The sequence below is a fragment of the Camelina sativa genome, chromosome 9 (assembly GCF_030686135.1).
Source record: "Camelina sativa cultivar CO46 ecotype springtype chromosome 9, ASM3068613v1".
Taxonomy (NCBI): Eukaryota; Viridiplantae; Streptophyta; class Magnoliopsida; order Brassicales; family Brassicaceae; genus Camelina; species Camelina sativa.
This window is the reverse complement of record NC_141888.1, coordinates 24,725,756-24,740,683: the sequence shown is the minus strand read 5'-3', so window position 1 is coordinate 24,740,683 and position 14,928 is coordinate 24,725,756. Positions and strand designations below refer to the sequence as shown.

At 40.7% G+C, this 14,928-nt stretch overlaps 2 protein-coding genes across 3 annotated transcripts; both read right to left on the bottom strand.

The window, feature by feature from the left end:
• Positions 1-7: 7 nt before the first annotated feature.
• LOC104711287 (glycine--tRNA ligase, chloroplastic/mitochondrial 2) lies at positions 8-8,000 on the bottom strand. Of its 2 annotated transcripts, none has more exons than XM_087466975.1 (33): positions 7,649-8,000; positions 7,314-7,578; positions 7,049-7,104; positions 6,885-6,962; positions 6,653-6,727; positions 6,490-6,560; positions 6,279-6,395; positions 6,082-6,183; positions 5,799-5,925; positions 5,549-5,632; positions 5,264-5,350; positions 4,914-5,015; positions 4,655-4,718; positions 4,450-4,505; positions 4,173-4,244; positions 3,982-4,064; positions 3,791-3,839; positions 3,649-3,711; positions 3,417-3,506; positions 3,256-3,342; positions 3,061-3,132; positions 2,892-2,950; positions 2,626-2,719; positions 2,224-2,442; positions 1,970-2,064; positions 1,674-1,764; positions 1,457-1,561; positions 1,309-1,347; positions 1,096-1,185; positions 701-802; positions 543-624; positions 380-465; positions 8-297 (listed from the first exon to the last, which is right to left on the bottom strand). In XM_087466975.1, exons 1-33 carry the CDS (start codon positions 7,880-7,882, stop codon positions 199-201), a joined length of 3,195 nt encoding a protein of 1,064 aa, XP_087323101.1. In that variant the 5' UTR covers positions 7,883-8,000; the 3' UTR covers positions 8-198. The 2 variants fall into 2 exon arrangements, with proteins under 2 accessions (XP_087323101.1, XP_087323102.1); XM_087466976.1 differs by having other exon boundaries at positions 5,799-5,930; positions 7,649-7,987.
• Positions 8,001-8,089: 89 nt separating this feature from the next.
• On the bottom strand, positions 8,090-9,795 carry LOC147938692 (uncharacterized). Its single transcript, XM_087465725.1, has 2 exons — positions 8,689-9,795; positions 8,090-8,182 (listed from the first exon to the last, which is right to left on the bottom strand). Exons 1-2 carry the CDS (start codon positions 9,793-9,795, stop codon positions 8,090-8,092), a joined length of 1,200 nt encoding a protein of 399 aa, XP_087321851.1.
• Positions 9,796-14,928: the final 5,133 nt, after the last annotated feature.

Sequence of the window (14,928 nt, the reverse complement as noted above, 5' to 3'; positions counted from 1 at the left end):
ATGTATAAGTAATCAATTGAATCTTTTTTATTAAGATTGTGAAATTTATTTGTAAAGAGTTCAATTGCATAAGTTTTAGTTTTGATTTGAATTTTGGAAAAAGATGAACTCAACTCTCTATCTATGTAAATTTATGAATGAAACAAAGAAAAAAATGAGATCAATGATTCCTGTGGGGATTATGAAACATTTAAGAGCTCAAAATCCGGGCAAAAATGAAAGGTCAATGACTCCTTTGGGAAGATTAGCAATGTTATTGAGCAGAGCGAGTCTGTTCTTCCTCACTCTTTCATCTTCCTGCAAATCATCAAATTCAAACTTCACTCTCGGTCTACAATATAAGCTCTAGTACAGTGTGTGGACAAAAGCTTCAACTTACCACCATCACAAACACATTGTTGAAGAAATCCTCGAGTGGCTCCACCAATTGCATCGATATCTCAGTGAACTCCTCGATTTCTATACCTGAAACTTGGAAGCAAGTGAGAAAGTTTGTTTGTTTGTTTGTTTGTTTGAGAGAATCCAGCTGAAAGTGGAGTTACCAGTGTGAATTTGATCTTTGATAGAGGTGTAAGTGCTCCACAATGCTCTCTCTTGGGTAGTCTCAAATGCCTTCTCATCCACCTGATTGCATCATTTAACACGTTAGAAGCTGCAGGTTTGTACACATGCTCTTTGATCAGACAGAAACCTCAAGTACCTCAACTCCAACACCAACGTCTTTCCCACGGACAATGCGTGTGGGACGAGAATATGCTTCCACTATCTTCGGAAACATCTCACCTCTGCTTAGCTTTTCCATCTGCAAGGTATCAGCCAATGCACCAGCGATGTTAGCGTTTTTTTTGGAACAAAATTACTATGACACAGCAACATTCAAAACCACAAGATAATCAAGTTGTAGTCCAGTTTCTAATCTCTAATACTAGATAGCCAAGGGAGATTCAACCAATTAAATTGAGATGTATCCTTCTATACTAGGCTTAATCCAATCACCAAAAGATCTGACTTGTAGGAGAATGATGCCCACAGGCTCCTCAACTATTACCTGATTCCATATCTAATCGCTATTGGATTATATCACAAGTCACTTACCTTGTGTGCAGTACGCGCTGCCAGACAAGGATAGGTTCCACGCTCTGCTAGGACAGACCTAACTACTTCAGGGCTTACTCCGTTGTCAACCTGTAAATAGGAAAGAACGTTGTTTTAAGAACCGGACCCTAAGGTCTTTCAGTTTAAAGAGCCGGGAACTGTGTCTAAAAAATTAGAAAGCAACAAAGATAAGCATCACAAAAGTGCACGAACCAGTAGCTGTTCCAGTCTTCGAGTAACAAATTGATACACCTAGAAACAATAGACCAGTTAATTATATCATGAAACAGTTTACAACCTGTAAAAATGAGAAAATAGTATATGACGCCACTGAAGCTATGGGAGTAGACTTGATTCTCACATCTTCTAAAGTGTTTGCCTCAACCTTCGTTGGTTGTACACTGGCCGCAAGTTCTAGAGCACTTTTGAAGTTGACATTTTTATCCTTCTCGACCAAAATCTGAACCTGTGTTATACATACAAAGTAAGTATAACTTTTTCTCCACAACTTCATGCAACCATAAAATGGCAAATCATAATTGCTCGTTTTTTAGATCAGCATATATATATACACTTACTAAGCCATATGATATTCTTCTAAGGCCAAATGGGTCATTTGATGAACTTGGCTGGCAACCAGCAGCAAATAGACCAACAAGGCTATCTAATCTACAAAGTCATAGAAATAAGCATAGGTGTAAGTATATAGTGTAAGTATATATAGGATCACAAAAATTCAAGCAAAATCATCATATCAGAAGTATTATGCAATTTAGTTCTGCGCAAATTCAGAAATATGGTTTTGTGTTCACAAGACAAACCGTTTGGCATAGAAAGAAATAAGAGACACCAAAATTCTAGGCTTTCGATTTACCTATCAGCTATTGCCAAAACCATTCCTGCATCTGTTTTTGGGATGACATCTCCAGAAAATTTAGGAAGTGTAATCTCCAGCAAAGCCTCTGCTATCTGCATCCCAGGAACATGATTTCATATAATAATAAAGCACATGCTAATGAATATATACCATCGTAAGCTAGTAGCTTAATCTATGAAGCAAAAAAGAAGCTGCCACAAGGGAAACTTAAGCCCATAAACATACACAGATCCACTTGAAGAATCCACTACCTGCTCTGAATAGCCATCTCTGAGAGCATAATGGCGAGCCATTATTCCTGACAGCGCAGTAAATTCTGTAACTACAGCAGTTGCAAGGTCTGACATAGCAAGAGAGGCAGCCTCCTCCACGACAGGAAGCACATCTTCATCAATTTCGAGGGCCAAACAAAGCTTAGTTACCATCTTTTGTAGACGGTTCATCTTATCCAGCATCGTCCCCAGCTTTTCCTATTAGTTCACATAAACATGGATTAGAAGCTTATGCTGTATGTGCTACTGAACTCAATATTAAATGATTTGCATTTTTTACTTGTAACTGAAACCACAATGAAACTACTGGCGAACAAAAAAAAGTACGACAATTTGTTGTATCCAGTTTCTAGTATAAAAATGTACCAAAAGAAAACTTACATGGAAGAGAATTCCCTGCAGCTGACCTCGGAAATCAGAAAACCTTTTCCTTGTGTCCACCTCATAAAAGAACTTTGCATCTTCATAACGTGCCCTGCAAATGTAAAACATGACCTTTGAGAGCTTTTAACATGGAGCACTATCAAGACTTGACAGCATATAAGTAGGGCAATGCAAACAGATAGAACAATAAAGACGTGCCAAGAGGGATCTACTCTTATCTATCAATTGAGTATAAATTTTAGCCACTTATAACACATCTCAACCTGAGAACTGCTTCATTTCCTTTCTTCACCACGTCCTCATTTATTGCACCATTGGCAACCTAAAAAAATTCGCACTCCGTTTCATCAGCTATTAAAAATTAGTTTTATGCCATTAAAAATGGAAAAAAACATATGCAACAGACGACAGTGCAAGGCTAGAGTGTCATACAGCAATAAAGTAAGGCAATAGATGTCCACTATCATCAATAATGGAAAAATACTTCTGGTGCTTCTGCATAACCTATAGGGTATAACAAGGCTTGAATTAGATAAGCATACTTGCTGATAAATCATAAGAAAGTAAATAGATATTATGAGCAGGTTACACGGTATAAAAACCATTCTTCGTTTCTGAGGAGCTTACAATAGTTAATAGCTCCTCCGGAAGTTCTAAGAATGATTCCTTGAACTTTCCGATTAAGGGCACAGGAGCTTCGACGAGATTTGCAACCTAGCAAAAACCACAAATTAACTGGCTTCTTGGTACCTTTGTAGAGCATATCAATGAAAACATCACAAAATTACCTCGTTAAGTAAGTTCTGTGGGACAACAAGGCGTCCATTCACACTCTTTGCTAGTGCATTTGCCTTCTCAAGAATGATTTTCTTCCTTTCCTATAAATAATGGTAACTAATGAAATGACTACATAAATCCATAACTAAAAATCTAAAATGAAAGAAATCTGACACCCTGCTGAAAGTTAAAAAGATTTTTATAAATATATAATGGATAGAGAAGAATATCTGAAGGACATGCCTCAATTTCAATATTGATTCCAGAATTCCTCATAGTATCTTCATAGGATTCTGCATTCTGTACCTGCCAATATATAGAAGACGATAAAGCACACATCTGAAGCATGACATCCAAATATGTCTACAGACGACAATGTTCTTACCAATAGTGATGCTGAAGCAGTATTGCGAAGTCCACAAGATACATTTCCACTACATTTCAAAGATGAAACAGATAGTTATTTACAAATATTTTCAACATCTTTCTAGCATACCTGCCAAATACAAGAGGGAAACTCGTGCCAATTGAAGCCATAGAAAGCATGGAAAAGCAAGAGTAGCCAAGTAAACGTACCCTGAGATGCCAGCAAAGGAGAATGGCACAACCAGATCCCCATGTAAGGCCATAACCCAGCGAATTGGCCTGCTAAACATTACCTGCTTATCACAGCACCAGATAAATAGCAGTAATTAAAACACCTTGTTTTACAACTGAACCTAGGAAATATGAGCATTAGTATGAGTATACAGATATAAGTTACATACTGAAGAGTTCCAGCGCATTGACTTTGGGAACGATATTTTAGCCAGCATAGCAGGTAAATCTTCTGATAGAACCTATAATAGACAAGATCCCAGAACGAGAATGTATGCTTAACAAATAGAGGACTTAGGACGCTAAACATACGAGGTATACCATATGAAAAGCAAGAGATAATAATATGCTAATTTAATGGATATACTATGTCTTTCATGAATTTCTGTCATAAAAGATGAAAATAACATTGCCTTAGCATAACAAAAAGAGTAAAGGAAAAAGAACCTCCAAAGCAAGTCGAGCTGGCTCTGTAACTAGTGCATGGACATATTCTGTCTTCCCTGAAAGAAATACAAAAAAAAAAAAAAAAAAGAGAGGTTAAAAATGAAGAAAAAAGCAGAATTGCAGCCTAGGAGACAAAGAACAAGGAATGTCATAAGTTAAGAAATAGGATCCTGCAAACAAAATTTGCTAAAATGGATGCACCTACCAGAAACTTTTCTGTACAATTTTTCCAAAGGAACGCCATGTCTACGGCTAAAACCATCTGCAGCCTGGCAGGAAGGAACAACGAGAAAATTTATATCTACATATCTATAGGCAGTCAATGCACGCACAATACCTATGGGAATTACATAAATGAACCAGATACTATTTCGATAAATTCCACCAATGCCTACCAAAATACTTTTAATACGTTGTTAATTTTAATATCCTTGACCAAAAGGACCAAAGGAAGACAAAATAACCTTCGTAGGATTTCCTTGATCATCAAAAGCTTTGGAAGCAGGGGGTCCTCGAACTTCAACCTCCTCTTCCAGCTGCCTCGAGGACATAGCATCAACTAAAACCTGAAAAAGGGGCCTTCACTTAAAACTACTTAAAAGAAGAAGAAAAAGAAGAAGTATTCCAAAAAGCTTCAACGGTACTTCAAAAACCCAAGACCTTCAAATACGTCAAAATTAATTTTTACATCCTCACATAAAAAGCCAGCTTTAAATAAGCCTCATAAGCGAAATTTTTAAAAATGTACAAAAATGCCAAAGAACAAAAAGGAAGATTCATGCTTTTATAGAGTTGACATCAGTTATGTAATTACCACTAGCCTGCGAGGTGTGCCAAATGCTTTCACAGCACCATGCCGCAATCTTTGATTCTCTAGTAATTCTAGCACTAAGACCCTGAGCTGCAATATTAACAAGGAGTCAAGGACTATTACTTGATGTGCAATATATCAAAAGAACATAGCAGAAAAGGAAAAACAAGAAACACATGATAAAAAAATCTAGGGAGTATTGTAGCATGAGCGAACGGCCTTCAAGTGTCCATGAGTGAGTGATAGAGAGAGAAATATCAAGTTTCTCCAAATGAAATGTAATTTTACTTGTTCACTAGCGTTGATAACATCTTGAGGTGGCATCTCTTCAGTCCCTATCTCAATAATAAACGATCTTGGATCCTCAGGAACCTGTGACAATTGAAAACCACATAAGCAACAAATTAGGAAACTATCTTATTTGACACTTTCAGAAATGTTTTCATCTATCAAAAAAGCCATCTTCACAACTCATCAAAAGGAAATAATCAGCAACAAAGCTCCAATTGTAAAATCTCTAATTAGAAAACAACCCAACCTTTTCAGCCACTTTTTCCAAAGCCTCTCGGTGACAAACGGGAAGAACTGATTCGGAGGCAACACCAAGAGGATGTCCAAGAGACTCGCGTGTATTTAACCACAGTTGGGCACATTGGCGAGCCAAGCTATTCTTTCAAAGAGAATGCACAGAAGCAAAAAATGCACATCATAAATATTTACAAGTAACAACTTGTCTAAAAGCATTTCCTCTCCGGTTAATTAAGCTTGTTGGGTTGCTCAATAATACACTTTAGGAAGAATAAAACTGGAACAGATCATACCTGCGCATTCGACCGAAATAACGAGCACGTTCAGTTACGCCAATGAAACCTCTAGCGTCTAAAATGTTAAAAGCGTGAGACGTCTTCAGAAGCTGGTCATACCTAGCATGCCCCCAAGCAGCAATTTGTTAAATTTAAGAGGCAGTTGTTAAATATGGAGAAAAAAATGGATGATCATAAGCATGTGATAAACATACGCAGGGATTGGAAGTCCTAAGGCAAGCAAGGAACGTGCTTCTTCATCAAAATAATCAAAATGCTTTTGAAGGCGATCCACGCTAGCATGCTCTAAATAATATGAGCTCATTTCCTTCCTGAAAAATTCACCCGTATCTAAAAACATGACTAACACAGAATAATTTTGATAATGTATGATGAAATAACCATAACAGAATATCAGTCTTTTACTCGTTTTCCAAGAAAAGCTCCCCATAGGTGATACCATCAGCATATAAGATCTTTTTAAAATGATCAACTTCCTGTCAGTTGAAACAAAAAGGTAACTTAAGCCAGACAAAAAGGACCTATAACGAACATGTGTACATCAACAATAAGGGAGTACAATACTAACCTGAAGCAACATGATGATGCGCTCAAGCCCATAAGTTATTTCAACAGATACTGGAGACAACGGAAGACTTCCAGCCTAGAGAGAAGCAAACTTCACAATTATATTATTTTCTAGCAACTTAAGCAGAAAATATACTACAGAATCAGAGATAAAATTTACCCTAAGAAAACCAAAAATTCAAACTGTAATCTAGAGTTCATTTGTAGAAATGTTTAGATAAAATGAATATTACCTGCTGGAAGTAAGTAAATTGTGTGATTTCCATACCATCCATCCAAATCTCCCAACCCAAACCCCACGCACCAAGCACCTGAAACCAGACACCGCCAAGCTGAGAATATAGTGAGAAACTAAAAGATATGGAAACCCCCATAAAAACACGGTTTCACACATTACCGGACTCTCCCAGTTATCTTCTACAAACCGAATATCGTGTGCAGTCACATCAATACCTATAAAGAACGCATACGGCAAACAGTAAGGGATGAAAGAGTTTTCCTCAGAAGCAGCTTTATGTACCATAAAGATCAACTTGACATAATCAAATCTTTCAGCAAAAATATACCAACGGAAACCATCACAAGGAGAACGATTCAATCAATCTATTGCACTTGAGTCTCAAACATATAAGTGGAAACATAAGAGGAGGCCTATTGAGTACCTAAAGCAGAGAGACTGTTGATAAAGAGCTGTTGAGAGTTTCCAGGGTCAGGTTTCAAAATGACCTGAAACTGAGTATGTCTTTGAAGCCTATTGGGGTTCTCACCATAGCGAGAATCATCAGGACGTATGCTTGGCTCAACATATGCAACATTCCAAGGTTCAGGACCAAGAACCCTCAAAAAGGTACAAGGATTCATGGTGCCAGCTCCTACCTCAGTGTTACTAGGTTGCATAACGGCGCATCCAACGGAAGCCCAATATTCCTAAAAGTTCTCAGTTAGATCAAATTCAACTCGCCGAAATTTGGAAGGAGGGAAAGGGGGAGAATGGAACCTGGAGGCGTTGAATCGCCTGTTGGAATGTAGGAACAGACGCGGCGCGGGTGGTGGGATCATCGTCGGGCTTACGATAGGACTGGTGGTGAATAGAGGCGGAGGTGCGGTGAAATCGGCGGCGGGAGAGAAAAGGGGTATGGGAGAGAGAGCGAGGGAGGAGGAAGAAGCGAGGAGAAGCGTGAGGACGAAGGAAAGAGACGATAAGAGGAAGAGAAAGAGTGAGGATGGCCATGAGTGACCAGAGAGACCCTTGTGGAAGAGAAGTCAATGATTTTGGAAGACGAAAGAGAGAAAGAGAGAGGTTTGTGTTATCCTTGTTTTTTTTTTTCTTCCTTCTGAAATTCGCGGTTCGACCTAAACTACATTTTTTAACCACGGTCAATTCTTTTTTTTTTTCTTTTTTTTTTTTTTTACAACAGCCGTAATTACACATATTGACTCAAACAAGCCAATGTAAAAGTAGATTGTTTACAAAGGTAACTAAGTACGGAACTGAGCGAACACGTCGCGCTAAATTATACGCTTTACCATTCTGAAAGCGAAGAACGTAGACTAAGGTAAAAAAAATTTATAAATATTGGATTGAGATAGTATAAAAATTAACAAAATTTGATAAAAATAATAAGTGTTTTTTTTCTAGCGGTCATAAAATAAAAATGTTTAAGAATAACATTTGAATATATGTTATTCAAATACTCATAGTATTTATTTAAAGTAAGACTCGAATAATTCAGATATCGAATACATAGGAACAATGAAATAATTCATACTAGGTAATTAGTCCATGTAATGCGTGGTTGTATGCATAATAGTTTTGATTATATTTCTTAAATTTTCTTAAACTAAAATATTGTTTTACTAATGTATAATCTCAAAAAAATTATACTAATGTATGAATCTCAAAAAAGAATTTATAGCAATTTCTCAAAATAACACTCTTGTCAACATTTTTTTGGTATGCTTATTTATTATACAAAATTTAAAATATATAAACTTTTCTATAAATCAAATTTAACCAATACTACAAAAAATTATTACAAATTGATTAGCTATATTTTTCATCCTTTTGTAGTTTACACACCCATGGAAAAAAGCAGTGTTCTTGTCACCCTCCCGCAGCCATAACTGTCTGCTCTTCTGACGCCAGTATAATTCTTCATCGCGAAAAGCCATAGACAACTCTCTTTTGATTTGTTGTAATCTTTGAAAGCATGGTTGTCTCTTCGTAGACTCCCGCTCCAGCTCCTCCTTAAGGCGTTGAATCAGGGTTTGCGAGTTGGTAATGGTTGTACGCTTCCATTTGGAGAAAGCCTTCCGACAATTTATCAGTCTATCTGTGACTGGTAATCCCAAACCGGGCGTCCCCCAGTTCTGACGCATGAGATCCTCTGTCTCCTGTCTCTTCGCCCAGCGTTTATCATAACAAAACCGGCCTCTAAACAAACCGTTATCACCCACAAGTCTTGTTATCATAGGTCGATGATCAGACCCCATGAAATCCAGATACTCTGTTCTAGCTCGTGGGAACATTGTAAACCAGGCGCTGTTCCCAAAACTCCTATCAAGCCTGCTCTGTACCCACACATCTTCCCTTCTCCCAGCCCACGAAAGTTTGTTTCCGGAACTAGGCAGTTCTTTGATACGACAGCTTCGTGCCATATTACGGAATGGGTAGAAGGACCATTCAGGTCTTACCGGACCTCCCAGCTTCTCCGAATTGTTCATGAGCTCGTTAAAATCACCAGTAAGAAACCACGCATCATCTCTTTGGATACCAATACGTATAAGTCTTTCCCAGACCTCCTCTCGTTTCTGTCTGACAGGGTCCCCGTATACAAATGTGACATAAAATATCATCGAGCCTTTTGAAATGCGGGTATCTATCAAGCGAGAATCTGACTGAAGCACCTCCACCTCATACATATCCTTCCAGTACAGAGCTAACCCTCCACTCAAACCAACTGGATCCACAACATGTACCTTATCATAGCCTAACCAATCCATAACTCCCACAACGTGTTCTCTAGAGTTTTTAGTCTCTAGGAGGAACAAAAAATCTGGGAAATGTTCACGACGCATTTCCTTTAGACGTCGAACCGCCGAGGTGCTCCCCATCCCTTGGCAGTTCCAACTCGTTATACTCATTGAGTATTGGGTGGTTTCTGGGAAACCACCAAACCAGATTGTTCATTGTTGCAAACAGGCATCCTCAACTGCGCAGCACCCTGGGGAAAAGGATGAAAGGTACCAGTACCATCTTCTGCAGCCGCCAAAACTCTGGGTCCCATCGCTACTGTCTCACGTCTGGAGAACTTCGAGGATACTTCCGTCTCCTCATGTGACTTCCGCTTAGATAAAGAACCTCCCGAAGAAGACTCACACCCCTCTCTAGCAACCCCACCAGCACCGTTGTGACCTTTATTCATACTTTTCGCCTTCTTCCTCTTCCAGGATGAGGAAGAATGTTGCGGAACTGCTTTCTTATGATCCTTACCCCCCCCAATGGACTCTGTGAGACCCATTTGAAACCCACCCGTAGCCACAGAGTGAAGGGGGTCCTTCAGGGGAAGCGACACACTAGGCTCAGTATTGTAATTCCGCATGTTTTGCATACTCTCAGTACCCTGACTCAACTTCTCTTGACCACTTTCCGCCATTTGTACTGTAGCGCGGGCATCAACCTTTGCCATAGAATCCTCGACAACCTCCCCTGTCGCCTTTTGAAAGCCAAAGACCAAACCTCTGTCTTTGGCAATATCAGGTGTCAGCATAGGAGGGGCTTCCAATCGTAGCATAGAGCTCTGAGCCCTGGTGTCATGAGAGATTGATTCAAGTGTGGACTTTAGCATTTGTTTTCTTTGACCCAACAATGTAGGATCCCCTGACATCAGATACTTTTTCATTTCATGTAGAACCTCAGGAACCACCACATTAGACCTATGTTGGAAACCTGGGGGGGTAGTTTCTTGTAACATGGGGAAGATAGCACCAGCTAAATCTTTGGGGTACCTGTTATCTCGCGTCGAGCTTCCGATTGCTTGGTCACCACCGAATCTCTGCATAGATCCTCCTGTTCTCATCTCCTCCTGCCGTAAGAAAGGACACCTTTGTTTATCGTGTGTAAGTCTCAAACAATGGAAACACCTCTTGCGAACCCGTTCGTACTCTACGTCAACAAGGGCTGTGGCTCCTCTGGGTAAGCTAAGCGTCTTTGCTTTAACAAGTGGGTTGGAGACATCAAACTTCACCTTAACACGCACAAAAGAATTATACTGCGACTTTTCTGGATCAAAAGCGATGATTTCAACAGACCCAATCCTCTCAGCGATGGTTTGAATCGTTTTAAGCGTGAGAAAGTTCGCCGGTATATTACTCAGTCGAATCCATACCGAGAAAGTAGACAGGAAGTTTGGAGGCGGCGACTCTGTCCATCTCTCCAAGAGCATGCCCCAATCGTCAAAGGTCCAGAAACCAGTCTTCAGAACCCTTTCCATATCACTCTCTAACTGGAAGATAAATTGAAAGCGGTCCTTAGACAGAGCGATACCTCTCACCCGCTCATAGACTCCCCAGATGCGTGGCATTTTCATTATCATCTTTGCCATACTCTGACACTCCGGATTAAGTAGTCGGCCCAGGATGCTGATCCGGCTCTCCACCATCGTAGTACAATCACTCTCTTCTGTTATAACCACTGGGCTATCATCCGAAATAGCCATTGTTTCCAGCGCCATATTCAATTGATCAGCCATTAGGAGTAGAAAGATGTCAAACTGTAAAGGAAATTGAGAATTGCCCCACAGAATTATAAAAACCCACGGCGGCGCACCCACCCCTTTAAAGAATTCCGGTAGAGATTTGCCAATATTCGCTGAATATTCATCAATTCTTCCACGAAAAGAAAGAAAATCCTGTTTTCCATAAGATCCCGAAAAACACTCGCTTGATTGATAATGAAACCCGGCAAGAAAAGGCAATCTCCGGCTGTATATCCCACCTTGACGGGGAAGAGTGAACCCTCTAAAGCAACTAGAAGGACCTAAGCGAAACGACATCTCTTCCACCTGGTATCCCTCATCGATAAGCATGGCAATGAAGTGTTTGAGGAGGGCTCCAAGGGCAATGTGGCAGTTGAATACTTCACGGAGATGTTCTCTTCATCGGACCCATCAGGGTTTGAGGAGCTATTGGAAGGCATGGAGACCCGAGTATCAGAAGAAATGAACAGAATGCTTACGGCCCCGATATCTGCTGCTGAGATTAAACAGGCTGCATTTCAGGTGAAAGGGGATAGTGCCCCGGGTGCTGACGGGTGGACGGGGGTTTTCTTTAAAAGACATTGGGACATCATTGGGGGAGATATCGTCAACGAAGTTCAAGGGTTCTTTAACTCTGGTGTATTATCTCCGGACTGGAACCATACGCAGATTTGCCTGATCCCAAAAACACCAAATGCCAACACGATGGGTAACATGAGACCCATCAGCCTTTGTTCGGTGCTGTACAAGATAGTATCAAATGTCCTCTGCTCTCGCCTGAAGGTATGTTTGCCAGGATTAGTATCGGAAACTCAAGGTGCCTTCGTTTCTGGACGCCTAATCTCAGACAATATCCTCATTGCACATGAGGTAATACACGCGTTGAGAACAAATGCTAAGTTTAATGCAGACTTCGTGGCCATCAAAACAGACATGTCAAAGGCGTATGATCGAGTCGAGTGGGATTTCTTGGAATGTTTGTTCACACGGATGGGTTTTGATACTAAATGGATACAGTGGGTTATGTCCTGTGTGCGGTCTGTCTCGTACTCAGTTCTCATCAACGGGAGTGCACATGGATACATCTCTCCGAACCGTGGCTTAAGACAAGGCGACCCATTATCCCCGTTCCTGTTCATATTATGTGCGGAGGCCTTGGTACATATCCTTAAGCAGAAGCAAGTTCAAGGTCAGCTCACGGGATTTAGCTTTAACAACTCATGCCCGGTAATACAACATCTCCTGTTCGCCGACGACAGTTTGTTTATGTCACGAGCTACGCAATCAGAGTGTGAGATATTGCTTCATTGCTTGGAGACATATGGTAGAGCCTCGGGACAGAGAATCAATTTCTCCAAATCTGCTATTACTTTTGGTTCTAAAGCGAGTGATCAGGTCAAGGCCATGGTTAAAAACACGATGGGGATAAGTACAGAGGGTGGTACTGGTACTTACCTGGGATTACCAGAGTGCTTCAGCGGATCTAAACAAGCCTTGCTGAACTTTATTGGGGAGAAGTTGAAGAAGAGACTTCATGGATGGTATGCTAAGTCGCTCTCACTGGGTGGTAAAGAGATCTTACTCAAATCGGTGGCCATGGCATTGCCGGTATATGCAATGTCGTGCTTCAGACTAAGTAAGAACCTTTGTAGGAAACTTACTAGTGCCATGACAGAATTTTGGTGGAGTAACTGTGAAGGGAAGCGAAAGATTGCATGGGTAGCTTGGAAAAAGTTGTGTAAGCCTAAAGCGGAGGGAGGTCTGGGTTTTAAGGATATTAGTGATTTTAACCAAGCTTTGCTTGCGAAACAAGCATGGAGGATGCTCAATAACCCCGAGTCTCTTGTGGCAAGGTTTTTCAAGAGTAGATATTTTAAAACCACATCGATTTTGACCTGTGGAGTAGGCTCTAGACCATCTTATGCATGGCGAAGCGTTATACATGGCCGAGAATTGCTGAAGAACGGTTTGCTCAAGACTATAGGCAATGGACAAGACACATTGGTATGGCAGGACAAGTGGATAGAAGAACAGCACCCCCGAGCTCCTTACCGACGTCAAATAATTTTTGATGTGGGATTAAGAGTAGCTCAGCTAAAGGATCCGACGACTGGGCAATGGAATGTTGACATGGTGAAGGAGCTATTCCCACCGAATGATGCAGAGAAGATATTGGCGATGCGATTCACAAACTCTCAACCAGACCGGTACATATGGTCTTATAATAAGTATGGTTCTTACTCTGTCAAAAGTGGATATTGGTTAGCCAACTCCCTGGTGGACCGTTATGAAGTTTTACCGGAGGCGGTTAAACGATCCAATGCTTTGAAGAAGGAAGTTTGGAAGCTGCGAACGGTTCCAAAGATAAAAACGTTCCTCTGGCGTATGTTATCTGGGGCTTTGGCAGTGGCTGGGAGATTGGCGTCGAGGGGATTGCAGGTTGACTTACGATGTATGATATGTGGTGCTGCGGAGGAATCGATTGGACATATGCTTTTCAGTTGTCAAATTGCACGTCAAGCTTTTGCGTTAGCTCACATTCCTCTGCCTCGTGAAGGTTTCTCTGACACGGATGTGGAGAAAAACTGGGAACATCTAGCTGGAATTATTGATGATGGTGAGTTTCCGGAAGAGGTGAGAATGATAATACCGTGGCTCCTCTGGGAACTTTGGAAATATAGAAATGCGGTGGTTTTTGAGGGTAAAAAAGGTGATATTCAGGAGATGGTGATAAAGGCATCGAATGATGCGAGCCAATGGGTAGAGGCCCAACAACAGCTGGACAGAGGAGCGGAGGTGGTAGTGACGAACAGAACCCAGTTCAGAGCGGTACACTGGAGTAAACCTGCAACAGGAATGGTGAAATGTAATGTGGGTGTGTCCTGGCGCAACAGATCAGCTAAGGTTGGAGGTAGTTGGATCCTTAGAGATGAGTTTGGTCGGGTACTATACCATGCACGAGATGCCTTTGGATGCGCGGTCTCGCTGCAGATAGCTGGTCTGCAGGTGGTCAAATGGACGATAGAAGCGTTACACATACTGCATATTGATAAGGTGGTTATTGAGATGGACTGTGGGATGATGGCCCAAGCGATTAATTCTCCGCATGAATGGCCTCGACAATGGTTCCTCCTTAGTGAGATACACGATATTTTGGATAGTTTCAGTTCGTGGGAATGCAGGCATGTGGCAGCCGCAGCGAACAAAGCAGCGCGAGCAATTGCAGGAAGCGTAACAAGAGATGGTCGTTTTCAATCCTATTTGGCTCTAGGCGGACCGTCGTGGATTCAGGACATCCTGAGGAGAGATGGTTGTTAAACGGGCTGCACTTTTTATTTTGTTTTAATACTTGGAGGGTTGTTATAACCTCATTATCAAGTATGTTGCTGGGTTTTTTACTCATCTCTTTTATCTCTTGTACTTTTATTTTCTCATTATGCTAATATTATCCAGATGACAAAAAAAAAAAAAATTGATTAGCTATATTAATATAAATAATAAAATAGAAATTTAAACATTT